The 23,127-nt window shown below is 46.9% G+C and overlaps 1 protein-coding gene and 1 pseudogene across 16 annotated transcripts in view; one reads left to right on the top strand and one right to left on the bottom strand.

Annotated features, from left to right (window-relative positions):
- LOC141157322 (microtubule-associated serine/threonine-protein kinase 3-like) overlaps nt 1-23,127 on the top strand; it is a 490,040-nt gene that overhangs the window by 336,732 nt on the left and 130,181 nt on the right. For 4 of the 16 annotated variants that reach the window (XM_073644412.1, XM_073644411.1, XM_073644409.1 and 1 more), the window contains exons 3-5: nt 15,218-15,372; nt 16,277-16,447; nt 16,542-16,675. The exons of 9 other annotated variants lie outside the window; for them this stretch is intronic. In XM_073644412.1, the coding sequence (XP_073500513.1) occupies nt 16,645-16,675 (31 nt within the window). In that variant the 5' untranslated portion in view covers nt 15,218-15,372; nt 16,277-16,447; nt 16,542-16,644. 3 more of the 16 variants (XM_073644410.1, XM_073644418.1, XM_073644414.1) reach the window with 3 other exon arrangements.
- LOC141156623 (eukaryotic translation initiation factor 3 subunit L-like) lies at nt 287-2,971 on the bottom strand (annotated as a pseudogene).

The following is a 23,127-nucleotide window of genomic DNA, read 5'->3' as shown; positions in this document are numbered from 1 at the left end:
ATCTAATATATGGGGAGTTTAATGTAATTAATCCATTTTTTTTCTTTTATGGATATGTATTTTCCTTTTATTTTATTTTTATACTGTTCATTTTGTACATTTTGTAAGCCCAGAGGTTGGGGCACAGTTTTGGGCATATGTTGGCCCTATAGATTGTATGTTCTGATTTTTGTGCAAAATTCAATAAACACATTGTTTAAAAAAAAAAAAGGATTAGATTACCTAAGATTAGCGTGCCTACACAAACTACGTGGTGCAGAAAACATGGCTAAAGGCAGAAAAACATTTACTCTGTAAACTGGTTTTGAAAGTTTTTAGATTTTTTATTAAAACATTTAAGTCCACTTGATAGCGCCAGCAATGTGTGGGGAGATGTAGGTTGACCTTCAGTCCTTATAAATATCTTGTCTACTTGAACTGCTTTCAAGGTTTCTCGCTCATCTTCTGCAAAGTTTTGTCTAGCTGTAAAACAGAAATCTAAGTTTCAGTCACATAATACAGACGTACTGAAGAGGCTTTAGAGGCCTCACCTGCACTCTTTAACGTGCATTAAACTAGTCCAATATGGCATTCTTGTCTAAGTTTTTGGATCTGTGCATATCTCTAGTAACAAATCCTTAATGAACCTTGGCAGTAAATGAAAAAGTACAATGATATAATTTCCAATTATTAGACTCCAATAATATACTATACACATGTGCACCTGAAACCAGAAGAGCTTAAATCTCCGAATACAGCTACATAACAATTAACCTATTAATCATAAGATTAAAGGGAACCTGTCAGGTCAGATAACGCTATTAACCTGCAATAGCTTTATGAGGGTGCCCGGCAGCAGTACTGAAAATGCAGCACCCAGGAGAAAATTAACTTTATTTCTCCCGGGAGCAGCCGGCTTTCAGTCATACAAGCTTGCTAGCATGGCTTCAGTTACCTCTCACAGCACTGTGAACCTGTCACCACGACACAGCATTTTGACTGACAGCTGTCACTGATGAATCGCAGAGCCAGCTGTCAGTCAGTGCCGGTTCATGCTTACAGCTGCTGCTCTCAGTGCTGTGAGCAGGGACTGTAATTGCTCCAGGCTTGACGGAAAGCCAGCAGCTCCATGGAGAAATAAAGTTCATTTTCTCCCGAGTGCAGCACTTTCAGTACAACGGCTGGGCACCTTCATAACGCTATTAACCTGCAGATTAAACCTATATCTGCAGGTTAATAGAAGTATCATACTTGACAGGTTACCTTTAAAAAGAACACTAAATCTAAAGAAAGCATGGTCACACTAGTCAAATTTAGGCTGTGTGCCCACGTAGCATTTTTCAAGCGTATATGCTGCGGAATTTCCGCAGCGTAAACGCTTGAAAAACGCATGTATATCCGCACCCCATGGTCCCCAATGGGATTCCGCAAGTTCTATGCACATGCTGCGGATTTTTCCGCAGCGTTTATGCCGCGTTCAAAAATCCGCAGCATGTCATTTAATTTTGCGTTTCCGCAAGCGGAATTGCCTTTGTCCAATGCATAAAAAACGCAAGGCAATTCCGCATGTGGAAAACGCGTGATAAACGCGCGATAAACGCGTGCGGAATTCCGCATGCGTTTTTCCGGGAGAGGACTTGCATTTATGCAGCAGAAATTTTCTGCTTCATAAATGCAACGTGGGCACATAGCCTTAGAGCTTTTTTTTCTCTTTGATTTAAAGGGGTAATCTTGTTCGGCTCACTTCCGTATCGGTAGGTGAGCAGATATCTGACTGGCGTGCCTGAGCGGCAGGTATTGGGCACCTGTCCCATTCTAACTAATAACCTTATGTGGACTCCCTGTATGTCCATTCTAGTGAAATAATTCAAGTTGGCATCAGAGATGAATTTCAGCTTGTGCAGGCAAGTGAGGAGAGGAGAACGATATCAGCCACAGATGCCCACAAGCTGTAAGATATCTGAAGGTGTGACATCAACGACCCCACTCGCCTCCAGATACAGCAGTGAGCGGAACCGCCTTACTGCTTTACAGCGCTAGAACATGAGCCCTTATAATTATAGCAAACCCTCACCTCTTCAAACTTGTGTATCTGTCGTATAAAGAAGTCTCAGTAGCGTCAGGCGACTTTGGTATCTGCAATGTGAATCATGTCCTAAAGGAGAATGGAATCAAAATAAATTGAAGAAGGTCAGTTACACATAATATAGGAACGACAACAACTATGCGGATAAGACAAAAACCAGAATGCCATCCAATGTATTATTAAATGTGTAAAACTTGGATAATCACACAGCTGAATACTGTACCTTATCTATGTAGAAGTCCACTTCTGATGCGGACTGAAATTCTCCCTCCAGTGCAGAAATGCCGCTAGTCCACACGAGGTTCTTCATCTTATGCTTGAAAACGAGAAGCTGAATGCGAAATTCCTGTTCTGGTAAATCCAAGAATCCTGCCAGCTTGGCCACGGGCATAGTGGTATATAACTTCAGGAAACTGGGAGGGAAAAAAAAAAGCAAACATGGTGAAAACGCAATTATGTGAGGTCTCTGGACATCTTTCTACCCCAACATTCTCCGCTCGAAGGAATGTCCCCAGGACGACATATGATCAAGCACTTTGCCGTTTAGGTCTTGCTGACTCTTGCTTTGTAAAAAATAATATATATTATTGTGCCTGCGTATGATCCTGCATTGGTAAAACATGGGCTCATTGGATACTATAAGCAGGACATTCAGGATAATTCAGCATACTGCTGCGTGCAGAGGCGCGATGTGGCATCTTACACCAGTTCCAGAATGGAGACGCACCTGCGGATGGTGGACAGCTGTGCCTGCTGCTGGACTTCATCCAGAAAGACTTTAAGTTGCTGAAGATAAGGTTCTTTGTGAGAGTTGGGGTGAACATTATCATAGTTAGGGACCACTGGTGACAGGAACTTGGGGCAGGCGTAATTAAAGAGCTCTTCATAAATCTGTGCATCGCTGATGAGTAGAAGAAAATTTACACGTGGTCAGAAATTACAAAAACGCAGAATATTTACTTGTATTACATACCCAAATGTTGTAGATCATCCAAACCCTCGGACACATTTCTATCTGAAATGTGTACTGAGCCATCTACTCTAATCACAAGTTTAATGGCGTTTTTCACTTATAGGAAATTCCAAGGGGGAACTGGAAAAGGTTTCCCCAGAAGAAAGCTGTAATTTTTATTTTAAAATTTTATAAATGAAAACCAAACTGTATCTACAAAAGTATGAAATACAGGTTTATCATTTAGCCTTTACTAACATGTCTTGGAGAAAACTTGGCGCTCAGGTAATTGATGACAGAAGATAATTTTATTGTGTGCAGGCAATCCAAAATAAAGAAGGTCATTGCATGGCCTAGACGTCATCAGTAGTGTTGAGTAGTGTTGAGCCACCCCCGTAGTGTTCGAGTTCGGTTCGGTTCGTCGAACACCCGTGTGTTCGCCGAACTGTTCGTCGAACTGTTCGTCGAACACCTTCGAACACCGTTAAAACCAATGGCAGGCAAACAAAAACACATAGAAACACATAGAAAACACCTTCAAAGGTGTCCAAAAGCTGACAAACTGCTCAGAAGACATAACTAACACATGGAAAAGTGACAAGTACATATAGTCATGCGAAAATAAAAGAGGTGGAGGAGTAAAAGGAGGGGGAGACACAGATATAGGCATGTCATGCCCTTCTAAAATCCAAAAAGTGAGAAGCCGACACGGCCAGTCCGTTCCTGCCCGTGCCAACTCCGTGTCGCCGGGTTTGTGCCAGAGCCGCGGTGGACCCTGACGGCCAGCCCCCCTCTCCTAATACTGGTGCCTGTCCGCTGGTGGGTCGAGCCCCCCGCGGTGGGGGGGGGGGTAACATCTGCAGAAGAAAGACCATCTTCCAGCCAAACTAACATGTCGACTTCTTTTCGTGGACAATGTGATACGATCCCTTTGTTACGGACACGCCCATCGCTACAAATTCCAGATGAGGCACAAAAACAGCAGGTGCTTCAGCGGATATCAAGTGCTCCTTCAAGTGGGCTCTCCTCCACCTCAACTTCAACATCACAAATACTCCAGTCCTCAGAGTTGTCACCCCAATCGCACTTGCTTCCTCACAGCTCCCAAGTCTCCAGCTGCCCGTCTGAGTATGGGGTAACACAGATGGTTGAGTCTGCACAGCTGTTTACTCATACTATAGCCTGGGAAACGGAGGTCTGCTCCAGAGCTTCTGTTAATCCAGACGAGGAAATGATCTGCACTGATGCCCAGAATCTTTATAAGTCGGATCCAGGACCAGATGAAGAAGGTTCTGAGCATAATGTAGACCCTCGTTCCCAAACTGTAACTTCTGTTGGTGGAGACAATGATGAAGACGATGATGAGACTCAAATACCTGATTGAAGCGACAACTTGACTTTTCGGTCAGGGCAGGAAGAGGTTGGCTTTGAGGACGACGGGTGTGATAACACACAGGGTGATGATGACAAGGTTGGAGATCCCACTTACTGTCAACCCACAGTCAGCCAGTCGATGAGGTCACCCGGGCCTTTGCCTGGCCTTTGGGATGTCGCGGTGGTCGGCTCCCTGGCCCGTACCCTGGGGTCACTCTTTAAAAGGGTGGATAATTGTTAATTTTATAAGAGTTTGTGACACCACCTGTGGTATCTGGTGAGAAGCACCAGCGCTGCAGCAGTCCACTGAGGCCGGTGATAAGGCAGCTCGATGGTATAGCTCCCCACAGGTGGAGCTAGGTCTCAGGGCAGCGTATGCAGGGGGAATGCAGGACAGGCGAGACCCAGCTGGGTCAGAGCAAGAACAGAAACGGACACGGTAGTCACTTCAGTACCTTTTACTGGAGGAAATTCAGGCACATCCTGGAGCACTGTAGGGTGAAGGGTGCATATCAGGATCCTCCCCAATGAGCGGGTGTAGGGCCTCCTGTTTCTTGCCTCTGCGCAGTAAGTTTCTGACCTGCCTGGAGCTAGGCCTAACTTTGTCTCTGTCCTGCGCTGGCTGACCTTGTGGTAGGGCCTTCTCTAGAAGTTCACGCTCCCAGTATGCGGGGCCTAAGAGTCTCCTGGCTCTGTTACGTATCAGCACCTTAGCGATCCTGGGACTTGTAGTTCTCCAGGGATTCCGGTTATGTCTTACTGGGTCATAGAGATCCCGGTAAGCTCGGATCCGGTGTCCGGTAAATGCTTCGGGGTGAGCTGGTTAAGCTCCTCTGCCCCTTATGTACTAACTCGCCACTCGCCTTCGGCCTACTCGGGCCCTCAATAGGCTATACACACTAACGGCAGCTTGCCGCGCTTCACCGATCTTATGACACCGGCACACCTTAAGCTCTATCTGGGCTCCCTGAATCTAGCTAGCAGGAGCCTCGTGCTCCACTGCTGAACTATTAAGTGAGTTCTCTAGACTAGACTGAACTCCACTGCAGACTGACCTCTCTTAGGCTTCTTTGCTGCAGGAACTCTTCAGAGGAACTGAACTGCCTAGCTCCACCTTCCCTATTTATATCCCTAACGGGCTCCCTCTGCTGGTCTGAGGTGGAAGGTGGAGATGTGTGAATGTTTATGGGGGCCTCTTGTGGAGGATTCCATCAATACACTCTTCTAGGATCTGTGATACCAAGCGCAGCGGGGCGTCACAGATGCTATTGACGACGAGGTTAGGATGCGCCTTCCTGGACAGAGACGGAGTACTGGAAGCACGTCAACAACTGCATCCTCAACCACAACTCCGCCTCTGAACACAAGTCGTAGTGGCTCTTCAGGTCGCATGGGCTCTAAGCCTTGCATAGCCTGGGCATTTATTCAGATCGATAAGGATGACCCAACTCGTGTTATCTGTAATATTTGTCACCAAAAGCTAAGTAGAGGCCAAAAAATCCATAGTTTGAGTACTTCATGCATGTACCGTCACATGGATATGAAGCATAAGTTGCAGTGGGAAGCTCACTGTGCTACAATGCGGCCTAGCGGGCTGGGCCAACCACCGTCTGCTCCATCTTGTGCATCCGCGGCCTCTTCATCCTCTGTGACTGGGGGGACAGCAGTCACACATGTTTTTGGACGCAGACCTGCCACCTCTTTACCTGCAACAGCCAGTGTGATTGGCAGGTCGTCAGTTCATTGGGAAGTGGAAACACCTGCTGGTGTTGAGAGCTCTCTGACATCGAGAGCACCACCTTTGGATAAAGGCAACCTAACATGTCCGCCTGCATCTTCCTCACAGACCGGCAGTTTGCCAGGGACACCCTACTCAACCCCGTCAAAGCACAACAGCCAGCCCTCGGTCCCTCAGATGTGGACAAGTAAAAGACCATTTCCTCCTAGCCATGAGAAAGCTAAGAGGTTGAATTTCACCATCTGCAAGCTGTTGGCTACAGAAATGCTGCCTTTCCGCCTGGAGGACACAGTGGATTTTTGAGACCTTATGTCCGTCGCAGTGCCCCAGTACCAGATGCCCAGTCGGCACTACTTCTCAAAGAAAGGTGTGCCTGCGCTCCACCAGCATGTCGCACACAACATCACCGCTTCTTTGAGAAACTCTGTGTGTGACAGGGTGCATTTCACCACAGACACTTGGACGAGTAGGCATGGACAGGGGCGTTACATGTCGCTGACAGGGCACTGGGTAACTATGGTGACAGCAGGACAAGGGGCTGCTGTCCAAGTCTTGCCGTCCCCGCGAGTTGTACGTCAATCCTCTTTATCTAGAAGTTCCTCCACTGCTTCTGCCTCCTCAACCTCCTCTCGGTCCTCCACCTGCACCCAAAGCCTGTCTGGTAATGCCACCTGCTTTCTAACTGCGCACCTCCTTACTATGCTGGCAGCAGGGCTCAACGGCATCAGTGTTTACTTTGAAATGTCTGGGAAATGTGAGTCACACAGCTGAGGACTTGTGGTCAGCTCTGGAGACCCAGTTTCATGAATGGTTGTCTCCACTGGACCTGCAACCAGGGAAGGCCGTGTGCGACAATGCTGCAAACCTGGGTGCGGCCCTTCGCCGGGGCAATGTCACACACGTGCCTTGTATGGCTCACGTGTTGAACCTGGTTGTCCATAAATTTTTAGCCCACTATCCCGGACTAGATGGCCTTCTGCAGAGGGCACGGTCGCTGTGTGCTCACTTCCGCCGTTCGCATCCCGCAGCTCAACGACTTACATCTCTACAGAAGTCGTTGGGCCTGCCAGTTCACCGGCTGAAATGCGATGTGCCGACACGGTGGAATTCAACTCTGCACATGTTGCAGCGACTGTGGCAGCACCGACAAGCCCTGGTGCAATAGTTTCTGACGTATAGCCTGGGCCAACGAGATCCAGAGGTGGGGCAAATCACACAGCAGGAGTGGTCTCAGATCAGGGACCTATGAAGTTGACGCACCCCCTGGGCCGTGGGGTACCCGGAGCCGGGCCGGTAGACGCTGGGGGTTGTAGTCACTGTGGCGGTGACCCGGTCCGTGACCCAGGGTGGTCAATCCAACGGTAATTTGTATATATGGATTTTATAATGTCCGACTACGCCACCTGTGGAGTGCGGCCAAAGGGGCCGCCGCTGCGGAACAGTCCTCTGAAGCTGGTGGTTTTGCTGCAATGGTATTATTACTCACCACAGGAAAAGTGTAGCTTCAGGGCAGTGTGGGTGGATGATGGTGGTTGTAGTGCAGGGAGTCAGTAATGAACACAGAGTCCGTGTGATGCAGTCCCAAGATCTTTACTCACAGTTGTTGCAGTCCAGATTACAGGTACCAGAGCTATCTCACCCGTCGTGCTGTGCGTACTCAGTGAGGGGCTCAGTCCACCCCCAGATAGCTCCGGAGTACTTAGCAGGACCCCCTTCTGTGTGTCCTTTCTCTGGCCTTCTCCCTGCACCTCACACCCAGTGACACTTCTATCCGGTATCCTCGGGCCTTGGCGGGCGACTTGTGTTCCGTCCCCTGGGTCCTATGTGGCTACCTTCTTAGTGAGACTGGTGTGGACTTTTGCCTGCAGTACATGAAATGCTGCAGCCTCCGGTTTCTAGTTGAGCCTTGCTGTTTCTCCTCTAGTTGAGGGACCGGTTCCCCTTATCTGGCTTGACCCTTCTACCTCCTGGTAGCAGCGGGAGTACAGGTGGCCTTCTGCACTGGCCCGTAGCCCTAGGGTCCCTTCGGTTCCTGGAGCCTTCCTGCTCCCACTCCTCTCTTCTCTCCTTCAGTCCTGGGCTTCCCAGGCTAGGCCCGCCTCCGGAGCAGAGCTCATGCCGAGCCTCTGCTCCTGTCACTTTTCCTCCTCTGACTGGCTTGCTCTTTTTAAGATGGCTTCCTATTTATACTCTCCCTGTCATGTGCTCCCCTAAGCTGCTCCCCTAAGCACCCACTACATAGGATCCTCCCACCAGCTAGGGACCTGGGACTGTGCTCTCCCTTAGGAGCAATCTCGCCCTAACCCCACTGCGGGTATGTGTTGGATGCAGGTGTTAGGGTCCCGAGCCATACGCCTTCCTTACCTGAGGGTGAGATACCACACCTCTGGGTGAGATGCAGTAACTCTGTGGTGACTGCACCCTCAGGGGCGCCACACACCTTTCTGCACAGTTTTGAAATGGCGACGAAGATGTTTAGTGCTGACGACGATGCCATTATCAGCATAACTATTCCGGTGATTTACATGCTGGAGCACACATTAAACAGAATTCAGAGTCAGGTGGTCGGACAAGAGGAGGTGGAGGAAGTAGAGGAGGAGTCGTATGCGGAAGGGATAACATCTCCAAGGTCCAGACGGTTGGCAGCACCAAGGAGGCAGGCATGGGAGGGTGGGGGAGAGGGATTAAACAGGGCGCATGGTAGCAGCCAAACTGTTGAGGAAGGTGCAGGAGCCGAGGAAGAAGTGGAGGATGAACTGGCGATGGGCATGGAAGACTCATCAGATGAGGGAGACCTTGATCACATTTCTGTTGTGCGAGGTTGGGGGGAGAGGGCAGAGGAAAGAAGCATGATTCTTACCTCGCTACCAACACAACAAGGACTTGGTCCTCCTGGATGCGCAAGACACATGAGTGCCTTCTTGCTGCACTACCTGCAACATGACCCTCAGATTGCAGAATTCGAAGTAATCTCGACTACTGGGTTGCCACACTCTTAGATCCCCGGTACAAAAGTAAATTTGCCGAAATAATTCCTGCCATAAAAAGGGATTGACGCATGCAGGAGTATCTGCAGACGCTGTTGCAGAATCTTACATGTGCTTTTCCACAAAACACCAGTGGTGCACGAAGTGAATCTCACAGTTCTAACTTGCCAACCGCGGGACTGTCGAGTCTTCATCACTCAAACCGTAACAGTAACACAGTATCTGCTGGTAACAGCAATTTTGTGAAATCGTTTCACCACTTTTTTAGACCATCCTTTGCAAGGCCACAGGAGACAAGAAGTCTGACACATAGTCAATGCCTAGAGAGGATGGTGCAGGAGTATCTCCAAGTGAACATCGAAGCCATGACTGTGTCACTGGACCCTTGCTCATTTTGGTATTCCAATCTGGAAAAATGGCCGGAGCTCGCCACTCACGCCTTGGAGATCTTGTCATGCCCTGCAGCCAGTGTTCTCTCTGAACGTGTGTTCAGCGCTGCTTATGGTGTGCTGACAGATAAGCGCACGCGGCTGTCCACTGAGAATGTAGACAGACTCACGTTCATAAAGATGAACAAATCATGGATTCGCAAGGACTTTTCTAATCCTGTGTTATCCTTGGGAGGCTAAAAGCTTGAGGATTTGGTAATATCATCTCACCAACCGTTTTAAGCAACTGTGGGGCAATTGATGCCACTTAACCCTAGAACGCATGACCATAAAAATCTACACTTTCATATACCTGGGGCCTTTTAGGCCCGTGTGCAAATAACATTGAATAACTCAAACTCAAATGACAAACAACTATATACATGAAGAATACCTAGAGTTTCAAAATTCTAACTAAAGTAATCTTGCAGAAAATAGAAAACAATTAACAGGGCGGGACTGCGAGGCCCCAGGTATGCGTTCTAGGGTTAAGTGGTGTCTGTGCCACAATTTTGGGAAAAAATTGAAACTCTTTTTGGAGTCCCCTTGCTGTGTCTTACGTGACGTTGGCATCGTCAATTCCAGGTGGGTTGGGTCGCTCCCCCCCCCCTTTTAACTGTAAGAAACTACATACACTATGGCTTGTTTGCATTCTGTGCAATTTAAGGGTGTGGCATCCCCTTTGTTGAGCTGATTAGTATATATGTAGCTTACCACGGGCCTAGGTGGTCTGGAGTTGGGACCCGGTCCTATTTGTCTACCCTTTTATATGCATTACTTCAACTTTGATATACAGTAAGGTTTTTAATATAGGCAGTATAGGTACCGTCCCAATTTAGGGTCACCTTGCCGCTGGTGGGACGGCTTGTATACTTTTTTTGATCAAAAATAGTTCACTAAGTACCCTATATTTATTATGCAACTTTGCTTTACATTTATATATAATGATGGTAGGGTATGAGATATATTTTTGTCTTTTGTAGGTTTTGCTTCTTTTTGCTAGTGTGAACATGCTCCTATTTCTTGCATGTCTACCATCTTAGACCTCAGTTCACATTGCTTGGTTTTTTGTCTTGTTTGCATTCTGTGCAATTTAAGGGTGTGGCATCCCCTTTGTTGAGCTGATTAGTATATATGTAGCTTACCACGGGCCTAGGTGGTCTGGAGTTGGGACCCGGTCCTATTTGTCTACCCTTTTATATGCATTACTTCAACTTTGATATACAGTAAGGTTTTTAATATAGGCAGTATAGGTACCGTCCCAATTTAGGGTCACCTTGCCGCTGGTGGGACGGCTTGTATACTTTTTTTGATCAAAAATAGTTCACTAAGTACCCTATATTTATTATGCAACTTTGCTTTACATTTATATATAATGATGGTAGGGTATGAGATATATTTTTGTCTTTTGTAGATACACTATGGCTTGGGGTAACACAGATGATTGAGTCTGAAGAGCTGTTTACTCAGAGGTCTGCTCCAAATCTTCAGTGTCTGCTAGTCAGCGTAGAATTTTTAACTGCATCTAGCCTAGGCAATACTTTGGGCGTAGTAGCCCAGCTGCGAAGCAAGCTGCACCGCCTGTGTATCTAATAAGAATTTTTAAATGCATCTAGCCTAGGCAGACTGTGGGGACCCCCAACCAAACCCAGACGCTCAGCCCCCCTACCGCCCCCCTTTCCTTGACAATACAATAATGTAACTCTTACAACTGGATGGGTGAGGATCGGTCACAGCTTTATTAACTCTTTATACTCATTCCATTAGAAAGACATTTTATTTCTAAAATAATTCAGCTTGTTGCAGCATGCCCTGGGTCTCCACTCCGGCAACTTGGCCAACAAGTGTAACTCTCCAACATGTCCTTTCTATTTCCAGGCCACGGAGGATCCTGCGTACTCGTATGCAGGACTCTGACCCCCACCCATCACTCTTAACGCTTGTTCCACTCCATCCTGGAGTCCTGACAGGAATATGTCCAGTCCAATATCCATTAAGTGAACACCGTCGGGCCGTATGAGGCCTGCTTTATCTCCTTCCAGTTGTCGGTGTCGTACCACTACACCGCCTCTGTCTCTTCTAAATTTTGCCATCCGAATATTTATTACCCGCCTTGTCCGTTCGATGGCCGTGATGTCTCGCGCACCTTGCCATACCGCTATCGGCACAATCTCTGACCATACTATAGCTAGTTTTGTGAAAAATTCTCTGAAGCGCTCAGTGTCTAGTTTCATTATTGCCATTAGTTATGCGCTCTTGTGATGACCTAGGTTGTTTCCCCCGGCCTGTATAACTAAGATGACCAGACATCTTGCCTCTCTCCCTACCTTGATTACCTCCATTAGTACCTGTGGCCATAGCAGGCCTCTAATACCTCTCCAGTTGAAATATGTGTTATGAAACTCTAATTTCCTCCCGCCTGGGCGGACTTTCGCCCTTTAATCTGCCCAATATATATACGAGTGGCCTATCACCCACACTGTCGGCTTAGCGTCACCTATAAAAGAAACAAACCACGTTAGGATAACAAGTCCGGTCTTGTGTATCTTGCCAAACACGTGGATCACCATCTCTCTATCCTCTGAACTTCCGTTTCTGACAGTCCTGCTCTTGCTGCTTCTGTGGCCGCGCCTATGCGGAATGAGTGTGTCCCGTAATCTTTGGGGTGGTTCCCTGCCGATGTTATGCATTTATTAAATATAGCTTGGAACTGGTATCTTGATAATGGCGTCCCATCAATGTGTGATAGGAACAAATTACTTTGTGATCTGATGGTTAGATATGGTTTTACTATTGTTACCCGACTCAGTGTACCGTTTGTGGGTTGTAGAAGTACCCAAGTGCCCCTGCCCGCTGGAACCATTTTCGATTTGTGTATGCGTAGACGTATTGCATTATTGCCTATGACTACGTCCTGGTGTAATAAGCCTCCACTGGTGCTAATTTTGGATTGAGGGACTAATTCGCTTATGCATAGCGCCCCGAAGAAGGCGATCACAAATGCAGTAGACAGTAGTGTTGCTTCAAATTGTGAGTGTCATGTTAATGGTGTTAGGGATATGATGTGAGAAATCAGTTTTAGTGACACGGGACGGGACGTATACACTCCTGACTTGGCTGACCCCTTTTCCACCCTTTTATGGATTGTCTGATGATGAATCTTTGTCACATCTCCCCAATTCAGTAGTTTGGAAGTGAAATGCTACTCCGGTCAGACACCGCTGCGCTGACGCCCCTGATATGCCCCTCATCATTAGCTGGTGGAGAAATTCTATGGTGACTTTTGATCTGGCTTGTTCACATTGGTCAACCCGTCTGCCTGCTACTAGTCGTGTCCACTCTTCCCATGCCTTACCGTATGCTTGCCACGTCGACGGGGCAACTGACGCTCTGATTAATGGCATCAACTATTCGCCACTAGATCCCATAGGGAAGGTGGGCAACTGTTGTCCCGATGGGTGGGCATTGTGGAAGAGCTCTGTGAAAATCTGCCAATTGAATTGTTATAAAGCGTTAGCAGCAGCTTTAGACCCCTCAGCATAGTGGCTAGCGCGGACCCATACATTGTGTTTTAGGCACAGGGATGCTAGCCTGGGTAGTAGGCCTAGCACTGGGAGAGACGATGATGCCATCTTATTAATGCGCTAAGCTGGTGTTTTTTGTTATGAAGCGTATATTTTTGTAAGCCAGGAGCGCGCCCCATATTTCTATTGCTACCACTATTGGGAAGAAAAATTATTTTCAGGGCTAGATGCAGCGAAAAATTATTATTAATTGAAAAGCTGGTGGAGCTTGGTATAGATGGCCTAATAAAATGAGACCCACACACTGCTAGAAGGCCAAATATTTTTTCAGAGTTAGATGCAGAAAAAAATTATATTCAGTTTGCAACCTGATGGAGGTCAGTATAGATGGACTAATAGAACAAGTCCCACACACTGCTAGAAGGCCAAATATTTTTTCAGAGGTAGATGCAGAAAAAAATTATATTCAGTTTGCAACCTGATGGAGGTCTGTATAGATGGAGTAATAGAACAAGTCCCACACACAGCTAGAAGCCCAATATTTTTTCAGAGGTAGATGCAGAAAAAAATATATTCAGTTTGCAACCTGATGGAGGTCTGTATAGATGGATTAATAGAACAAGTCCCACACACAGCTAGAAGCCCAAATATTTTTTCAGAGGTAGATGCAGAAAAAAATTATATTCAGTTTGCAACCTTATGGAGGTCAGTATAGATGGACTAATAGAACAAGTCCCACACACAGCTAGAAGCCCAAATATTTTTTCAGAGGTAGATGCAGAAAAAAATTATATTCAGTTTGCAACCTGATGGAGGTCTGTATAGATGGATTAATAGAACAAGTCCCACACACAGTAGAAGCCCAATATTTTTTCAGAGGTAGATGCAGAAAAAAATATATTCAGTTTGCAACCTGATGGAGGTCTGTATAGATGGATTAATAGAACAAGTCCCACACACAGCTAGAAGCCCAATATTTTTTCAGAGGTAGATGCAGAAAAAAATATATTCAGTTTGCAACCTGATGGAGGTCTGTATAGATGGATTAATAGAACAAGTCCCACACACAGCTAGAAGCCCAATATTTTTTCAGAGCTAGATGCAGAAAAAAATTATATTCAATTTGCAACCTGATGGAGGTCAGTATAGATGGACTAATAGAATGATGCTATGCCCAAAAGATTTTACTTCACTAGGTGCAGTAAAAAAATTGGTATTCTATACACAGGTGGTATATCTTGCAACACAGATAGGCTACTCCACTGACTAACACACTCTGCAATAGGCCAAAAAGGATTAGCTTTGCTAGATTCAGCCAAATGCTGTGAAAAAAACTTGCACAGCACTGGCACAGACCTGCCTGGCAAAAACTGATAGGAACTGATGTAACCTAGTCCTGAAAAGGACTCCAATTACAATTAGTCTTTACTCCCACAATCTATCTATTTAAGAGCACAGACCTGCCTGATAAAAGTCGTAGGAAATGCTGTAACCTAGTCCTTAAAAGGACTGCAATCACAACTATTCCCTACTCCCAAGCTATCTGTAGATTTGTGCGAAAATTGGCTTGAAATTAACAAGGTATAGCGCACACAGCAACAGCGGTGCCGTCTAACACGCAGCTGCAGCAGTGAGAAAATGGTGGCGACGGGGAAAATGGCTTGGTCTTATAGGGCAAGGACATGTGACATACACTGCCAATGACACATGCCCTTGCTTGTGTGAAAAAAAGCACTTCGCTCCGTGTGTGCGCTGCTGATAGGCTGACAGATTGCACCTCCCCACTGTAAATGCGGGAAAGAGAAAAAAAAAATGGAGATCTTCATTGTTCCTGCAGAGATCCATCCCCTGCCCCTCCCCCCGCCCCGCTGTACACTCAAACTGCGTATTAACATTAATTTTCATCATTACTGAGAAAAAATCCAGTTATGATTTTGGTGCACGAACAGTTATCGAACATAACCTCAAACAGCCGAATTTTTCTCAAATTGTTCGTGTTCGCCGAACGGCTCGAACACCGCCCAAAACAGCTCGAATTTGAGATTGGCGAACAGTTCAAGTAGAACAACGCTCATCTCTAATAGTTACTTATGCAATACATAGCATAGTTTTAGTTTCTTTTTATAAATCCTTTTTCTCTCTTCCCCAGGTGACCCTGAAAGTGTAGCTGGAGAATACGGCAGACATTCCCTATACAAGATGCTTGGATACTTCTGCTTGGTTGGACTGCTTCATCTGCATTCGCTTCTTGGAGATTATTATCAGGCTATTAAAGTGTTGGAAAACATTGAGCTCAATAAGAAGGTACCATCTACCATTACTATTAATAAGCACGTACAACTATTGGTTGCTGCGATGGTAAAGCAGAAGTCTGGTTTGGCACCAAACCAGTTGTTACCTATGAATGTGGAAGTATCTTTGATCATAGACAAGATCATAGACCTGCACAAAGCTGGAATGGGCTACAAAACCATAAGTAAGATGCTGGGTGAGAAGGAGACAACTGTTGGTGCAATAGTAAGAAAATGGAAGAAATACAAAATGACTGTCAATCGACATTGATCTGGGGCACCATGCAAAATCTCACCTCGTGGGGTATCCTTGATCATGAGGAAGATGAGAGATCAGCCTAAAACTACACGGGGGGGAAGTTGTTAATGATCTCAAGGCAGCTGGGACCACAGTCACCAAGAAACCCATTGGTAACACATTACGCCTTAAAGGTTTAAAATCCTGCAGTGCCCACAAGGTCCCCCCTGCTCAAGAAGGCACATGTGCAGGCCCGTCTGAAGTTTGCCAATGAACACCTGGATGATTCTGTGAGTTATTGGGAGAAGGTGCTGTGGTCAGATGAGACCAAAATTTAACTTTTTGGCATTAACTCAACTCGCCGTGTTTGGAGGAAGAGAAATGCTGCCTATGACCCAAAAAATATCGTCCCCACTGTCAATCATGGAGGTGGAAACATTATGTTTTGGGGGTGTTTCTCTGCTAAGGGCACAGGACTACTTCACCGCATCAATGGGAGAATGGATGGATAACCCTTCTAATGGCTGCCAAGAACTTTTGGGACATCTGGATAAGAGAACTACTGCAGGTCTTGCTCGAACTTAGATTTCTGTTATCTGTACTCTCAACCATGTAATAATTTCTTACTACTGTTCAGTTGTTCTGGAAATATAGTGTATGTCTGATCTTCTGCTTGCAGAGTATGTCCTCCCGAGTGCCGGAGTGTCAGGTGACCACGTACTATTATGTTGGCTTTGCCTACCTTATGATGTGAAGATATCAGGATGCCATTCATGTGTTCGCTAACATCTTGCTATATATCCAGAGAACCAAGAGTATGTTCCAGAGAACCACATACAAGTATGAAATGGTAAGCCCCTTATGTGTTCTGCCATCTCTTATATTTTTATTATCAAATTATAAATGATCGCTGGATTTACAAACCTTGTATTCCTTCTGCACAGATTAACAAGCAGAATGAGCAGATGTATGCACTGCTGGCCATCGCCCTCACCATGTACCCCATGCGCATTGATGAGAGTATTCACACTCAGCTGAGAGAGAAATATGGGGATAAAATGTTACGTATGCAGAAAGGGTAAGGAAGTCTTAAGCTGCATGACTGTGTTTTTTATGGTGGGCGTCTGTTCTCCTTAAATCTATTGGAGTCTCTGTATTATTGATTCTGATTCCAAATAGCTAAAAAATATATATATATTTTCCTCTTTTTTGCATTGCAATTTGGAAATATTTGCTCAATTATTTTTTGGGGTTGCAGAATATTACGCATCTGCAAAAAGCCCTCTATATGGACAGGTACAGCAGGGCCTCAGTTTTCTAACCATAAATATGGCATATCACTAGGGCTCCCATCTAAAGCTAGAATAAAAAGGTCATGGGCAATTTGGCATTTTCTCTCTTATAGCTCCTAGATAAGCATGGAATAGGGCAGAGAAAAAATACATGGTGGTTGCTGGGCTTGACCTAGGTTTTGCGTTAGTGTAAATGAAGGTAGGTTTATTCCGCCACCCCCCTAGTGACGTGGTGCTGGGATAAGCGCTTGACATGTATAAATGGGAACATTTTCCATTTAAATGTCCAGGCTGGATTATTGGTGCTTCATAACCCATGCCACAAGCAAAGGATAATAAACGGCCTTTCAGTGCAGGCAAAACAAAGTAAACTGTTCCAACACAGTCACTTTAGAGACAGTCCAGGACACACAGGCTGGATAGCATCCAGTATACCGGCTCAGACTGGAGACATCACACAGGAGGTCTTCTCAGTTCCAGACACAGACCACTTGTCAAACAGACTCTATTTTATTATGTGAAGCACACCCAGAGGTGGGGTATGTGGGCAGCCAGACCCACCCGTCTCTCAGGCTGCCCGTAAAACCTGCCCCAGATGCACCCAACAAGCCTCTTAGTACTATGTGTCCGTTAGCCACCTTGCAGTATTAATGTGGAGTTACAAGGAAAAGGCAGGCTGGTCGGCACTCCATATGGTTCTTCCTCTGGTCAAGGAAATGCATATCAAACCAAGTAGGATCCCGGCACTCACATGTGAAATAATTAGCCATTTGTTGTTGTCTCAACATACAAGTCATTAGCCCCTTCTGGGCTTTTTTCAATTGAGAAAAAAAATTAGCCGTTTATTGTTAAGACTAATTATTTCACATGTGAGTGCCGGGATCCTACTTGGTTTGATTTAATATGGATTTGTTCCTACTTTGCAGCTATAACGGCTCCACTCTTCTGGGAAGGCTTACTGCAATATTTAGCCGGTATTTCTGTGTGAATTTTTGCTCATTCATCCAGAAAAGCATTTGTAAGATCAGATACTTATGCTGGCGAGAGGGCCTGAATCTCAATCTCCTTTCTACATCATCCCAGAGGTGTTCTATGTATTTGAGGTCGGGGCTCTGTGCAGTCCAGTTAATTTATTTCACACCAAACTCTCCCAACCATGCTTTTATGGACATTGCTTTCTGCACTGGGCACAGTCATTAGGAACAGAAAAGGGCCAACCCCCCCAAACTGTTAACACAAGGAGCTACAATCATACAAAATGCTGTGGTATGCTGAAGTATTATTATTTCTCTTCACTGGAATTAAGGGCCCAAGGCCGACCCCTGAAAAACAACTTTATAACGTTATCCCTCTTTTACCAATGTTACAGCTGAATCAGTGTAGTCAGTCAGGTAACGTTTTCCTGGCCACTCACCACCGCAGCGTTCTCTGCTCAACCAGAGCGTTTGCTGTGACCTGTGTCCTTATACACACAGCAATCTAACTGATGACTAGAGATGAGCGTTGTTCTACTCGAACTGTTCGCCAATCTCAAATTCGAGCTGTTTTGGGCGGTGTTCGAGCCGTTCGGCGAACACGAACAATTTGAGAAAAATTCGGCTGTTCGAGGTTATGTTCGATAACTGTTCGTGCACCAAAATCATAACTGGATTTTTTCTCAGTAATGATGAAAATTAATGTTAATACGCAGTTTGAGTGTACAGCGGGGTGGGGGGAGGGGCAGGGGATGGATCTCTGCAGGAACAATGAAGATCTCCATTTTTTTTTCTCTTTCCCGCATTTGCAGTGGGGAGGTGCAATCTGTCAGCCTATCAGCAGCGCACACACGGAGCGAAGTGCTTTTTTTCACACAAGCAAGGGCATGTGTCATTGGCAGTGTATGTCACATGTCCTTGCCCTATAAGACCAAGCCATTTTCCCCATCGCCACCATTTTCTCACTGCTGCAGCTGCGTGTTAGACGGCACCGCTGTTGCTGTGTGCGCTATACCTTGTTAATTTCAAGCCAATTTTCGCACAAATCTACAGATAGCTTGGGAGTAGGGAATAGTTGTGATTGCAGTCCTTTTAAGGACTAGGTTACAGCATTTCCTACGACTTTTATCAGGCAGGTCTGTGCTCTTAAATAGATTGTGGGAGTAAAGACTAATTGTAATTGGAGTCCTTTTCAGGACTAGGTTACATCAGTTCCTATCAGTTTTTGCCAGGCAGGTCTGTGCCAGTGCTGTGCAAGTTTTTTTCACAGCATTTGGCTGAATCTAGCAAAGCTAATCCTTTTTGGCCTATTGCAGAGTGTGTTAGTCAGTGGAGTAGCCTATCTGTGTTGCAAGATATACCACCTGTGTATAGAATACCAATTTTTTTACTGCACCTAGTGAAGTAAAATCTTTTGGGCATAGCATCATTCTATTAGTCCATCTATACTGACCTCCATCAGGTTGCAAACTGAATATATTTTTTTCTGCATCTAGCTCTGAAAAAATATTGGGCTTCTAGCTGTGTGTGGGACTTGTTCTATTAATCCATCTATACAGACCTCCATCAGGTTGCAAATTGAATATATTTTTTTCTGCATCTACCTCTGAAAAAATATTGGGCTTCTAGCTGTGTGTGGGACTTGTTCTATTAATCCATCTATACAGACCTCCATCAGGTTGCAAACTGAATATATTTTTTTCTGCATCTACCTCTGAAAAAATATTGGGCTTCTACCTGTGTGTGGGACTTGTTCTATTAATCCATCTATACAGACCTCCATCTTGTTGCAAACTGAATATATTTTTTTCTGCATCTACCTCTGAAAAAATATTGGGCTTCTACCTGTGTGTGGGACTTGTTCTATTAATCCATCTATACAGACCTCCATCAGGTTGCAAACTGAATATATTTTTTTCTGCATCTACCTCTGAAAAAATATTGGGCTTCTAGCTGTGTGTGGGACTTGTTGTATTAGTCCATCTATACTGACCTCCATCAGGTTGCAAACTGAATATTTTTTTTTCTGCATCTACCTCTGAAAAAATATTGGGCTTCTAGCTGTGTGTGGGTCTTGTTGTATTAGTCCATCTATACTGACCTCCATCAGGTTGCAAACTGAATATATTTTTTTCTGCATCTACCTCTGAAAAAATATTGGGCTTCTAGCTGTGTGTGGGACTTGTTCTATTAATCCATCTATACAGACGTCCATCAGGTTGCAAACTGAATATATTTTTTTCTGCATCTACCTCTGAAAAAATATTGGGCTTCTAGCTGTGTGTGGGACTTGTTCTATTAATCCATCTATACAGACCTCCATCAGGTTGCAAACTGAATATATTTTTTTCTGCATCTACCTCTGAAAAAATATTGGGCTTCTAGCTGTGTGTGGGACTTGTTCTCTTAATCCATCTATACAGACCTCCATCAGGTTGCAAACTGAATATATTTTTTTCTGCATCTACCTCTGAAAAAATATTGGGCTTCTAGCTGTGTGTGGGACTTGTTGTATTAGTCCATCTATACTGACCTCCATCAGGTTGCAAACTGAATATATTTTTTTCTGCATCTACCTCTGAAAAAATATTGGGCTTCTAGCTGTGTGTGGGACTTGTTGTATTAGTCCATCTATACTGACCTCCATCAGGTTGCAAACTGAATATATTTTTTTCTGCATCTACCTCTGAAAAAATATTGGGCTTCTAGCTGTGTGTGGGACTTGTTCTATTAATCCATCTATACCAGGGGTGGGCAATTAATTTTCCCGAGGGGCCACATGAGAGACCGTGCCTGTTGGGGAGGGCCGAACCAATAGGCTGAAATGAATTCTGCTCAATTTTAATATTAACATGAGCATGAGCCCCACACAGCCTCCCCATGTCCAGCATGAGCCCCACAAAGCCCCCCATGTCCAGCATGAGCCCCACACAGCCCCCCCCATGTCCAGCATGAGCCCCACACAGCCCCCCATGTCCAGCATGAGCCTCACACAGCCCCCAAGTCCAGCATGAGCCCCACACAGCCCCCCCATGTCCAGCATGAGCCCCACACAGCCCCCCCCATGTCCAGTATGAGCCACACACAGTCCTCCCGTGTCCAGCATGAGCACCACACAGCTCTCCTGTGTCCACCATGAGCTCCACACAGCCCCCCATGTCCAGCATGAGCCCCACACAGCCCTCCGGTGTCCAGCATGAGCCATACACAGCCCCCCATGTCTAGCATCAGCCCCACACAGCCTCCCATGTCCAGCATGAGCCCCACACAGCCCTCCCATGTCCAGTATGTGCCCCACAGAGTCCTCCCGTGTCCAGCATGAGCACCACACAGCTCTCCTGTGTCCACCATGAGCCCCACACAGCCCCCTATGTCCAGCATGAGCCCCACACAGCCCTCCCGTGTCCAGCATGAGCCATACACAGCCCCCCATGTCCAGCATGAGCCCCACACAGCCCTCCCAAGTCCAGCATGTGCACCACCCACCCCCCCATGTCCAGTATGAGAGCTCGAGAGCCCCCTCATGTCCAGCATGACAGCCCTTCCAAGTGTCCAGCATGACAGCCCCCCATGTCCAGCATGAGAGCCCCCCCTGTGTCCAGCCTGACAGCCCTCCCTAGTGTCCAGCATGAGAGCCCCCCCTGTGTCCAGCATGAGAGCCCCTCTGTGTCCAGCATGACAACCCTCCCTAGTGTCCAGCATGAGAGCCCCCCTATGTCCAGCATGAGAGCCCCCATGTGTCCAGCATGACAGCCCTCCCTAGTGTCCAGCATGAGAGCCCCCCCTGTGTCCAGCATGAGAGCCCCCCTGCGTCCAGCATGAGAGCCCCCCCCTGTGTCCAGCATGACAGCCATCCCTGTGTCCAGCATGACAGCCATCCCTGTGTCCAGCATGACAGCCATCCCTGTGTCCAGCATGAGAGTCCCCCCTGTGTCCAGCATGAGAGTCCCCCCTGTGTCCAGCATGAGACCCCCCTGTGTCCAGCATGAGACCCCCCTGTGTCCAGCATGAGACCCCCCTGTGTCCAGCATGAGACCCCCCTGTGTCCAGCATGAGACCCCCCTGTGTCCAGCATGAGACCCCCCTGTGTCCAGCATGAGACCCCCCTGTGTCCAGCATGAGACCCCCCTGTGTCCAGCATGAGACCCCCCCCCCTGTGTCCAGCATGAGAGCCCCCCCTGTGTCCAGCATGAGAGCCCCCCCTGTGTCCAGCATGAGAGCCCCCCCTGTGTCCAGCATGAGAGCCCCCCCTGTGTCCAGCATGAGAGCCCCCCCTGTGTCCAGCATGAGAGCCCCCCCTGTGTCCAGCATGAGAGCCCCCCCTGTGTCCAGCATGAGAGCCCCCCCTGTGTCCAGCATGAGAGCCCCCCCTGTGTCCAGCATGAGAGCCCCCCCTGTGTCCAGCATGAGAGCCCCCCTGTGTCCAGCATGACAGCCCTCCCTGTGTCCAGCATGAGAGCCCCCTACTATGTCCAGCATGAGAGCCCCACTATGTACAGCATGAGAGCCCCCCTTGTGTCCAGCATTAAAGCATCTCTTGTGTCCAGCATTAAAGCCCCCCTGTGTCCAGCATCAAAGCAAAGCCGTCCCTGTGTCCAGCATTAAAGCCCCCCCTGTGTCCAGCATATACTTACTTCACTCCCCGTTTCCCTACGCTCCTGTCTCTGATGCACTGACTCTCCACAGTGTGCAGGCTGATGCCATTGTGTCAGCTGTTTCTAACGGCCCCTCCTCCACCAATGCATTCACCGCGGATTGAGACCACGGATTGAGACAGCGGTGACGGTGTGCAGGCGGGCAGTGACGGCGAGCGGTGACGGCGTGCGGTGCAGTGCGGCCCGTGGGCCACTGTTATCAGCCCTTCGGCTGTCTCGGTCCGCGGGCCGGACTGGAACAGCCAGAGGGCCAGATGTGGCCCGCAGGCCGCACGTTGCCCAGATCTGATCTATACAGACCTCCATCAGGTTGCAAATTGAATATAATTTTTTTCTGCATCTAACCCAGCCAATAGTTTTGGCCTAATACCACAGTTTGGCCACTCAGCTCTGCTCGGTTCCCATCCATTGTTTTTTTGTGCAAACAACTCCAGAGTTGTGAATTAGTTAACCACCAAAATGAGTGGAAAAAGGCCTGCTGCTGGTGGAAAGGGGAATAGGCGTGTTGGGAAGGGGAAAAAAGGTTGTGTCCGTGGGGTAGGTGTTAAAGCAACAGTAACATCTGCAGAAGAAAGACCATCTTCCAGCCAAACTAAAATGTCTACTTCT

Source organism: Phyllobates terribilis, unplaced genomic scaffold (assembly GCF_046119375.1).
Source record: "Phyllobates terribilis strain yellow unplaced genomic scaffold, ASM4611937v1 Scaffold_8__6_contigs__length_399053987, whole genome shotgun sequence".
In the NCBI taxonomy this organism is placed as follows: Eukaryota; Metazoa; Chordata; class Amphibia; order Anura; family Dendrobatidae; genus Phyllobates; species Phyllobates terribilis.
Note: the sequence above shows the minus strand (reverse complement) of the source record. Positions and strands in the feature narration are given on the sequence as shown.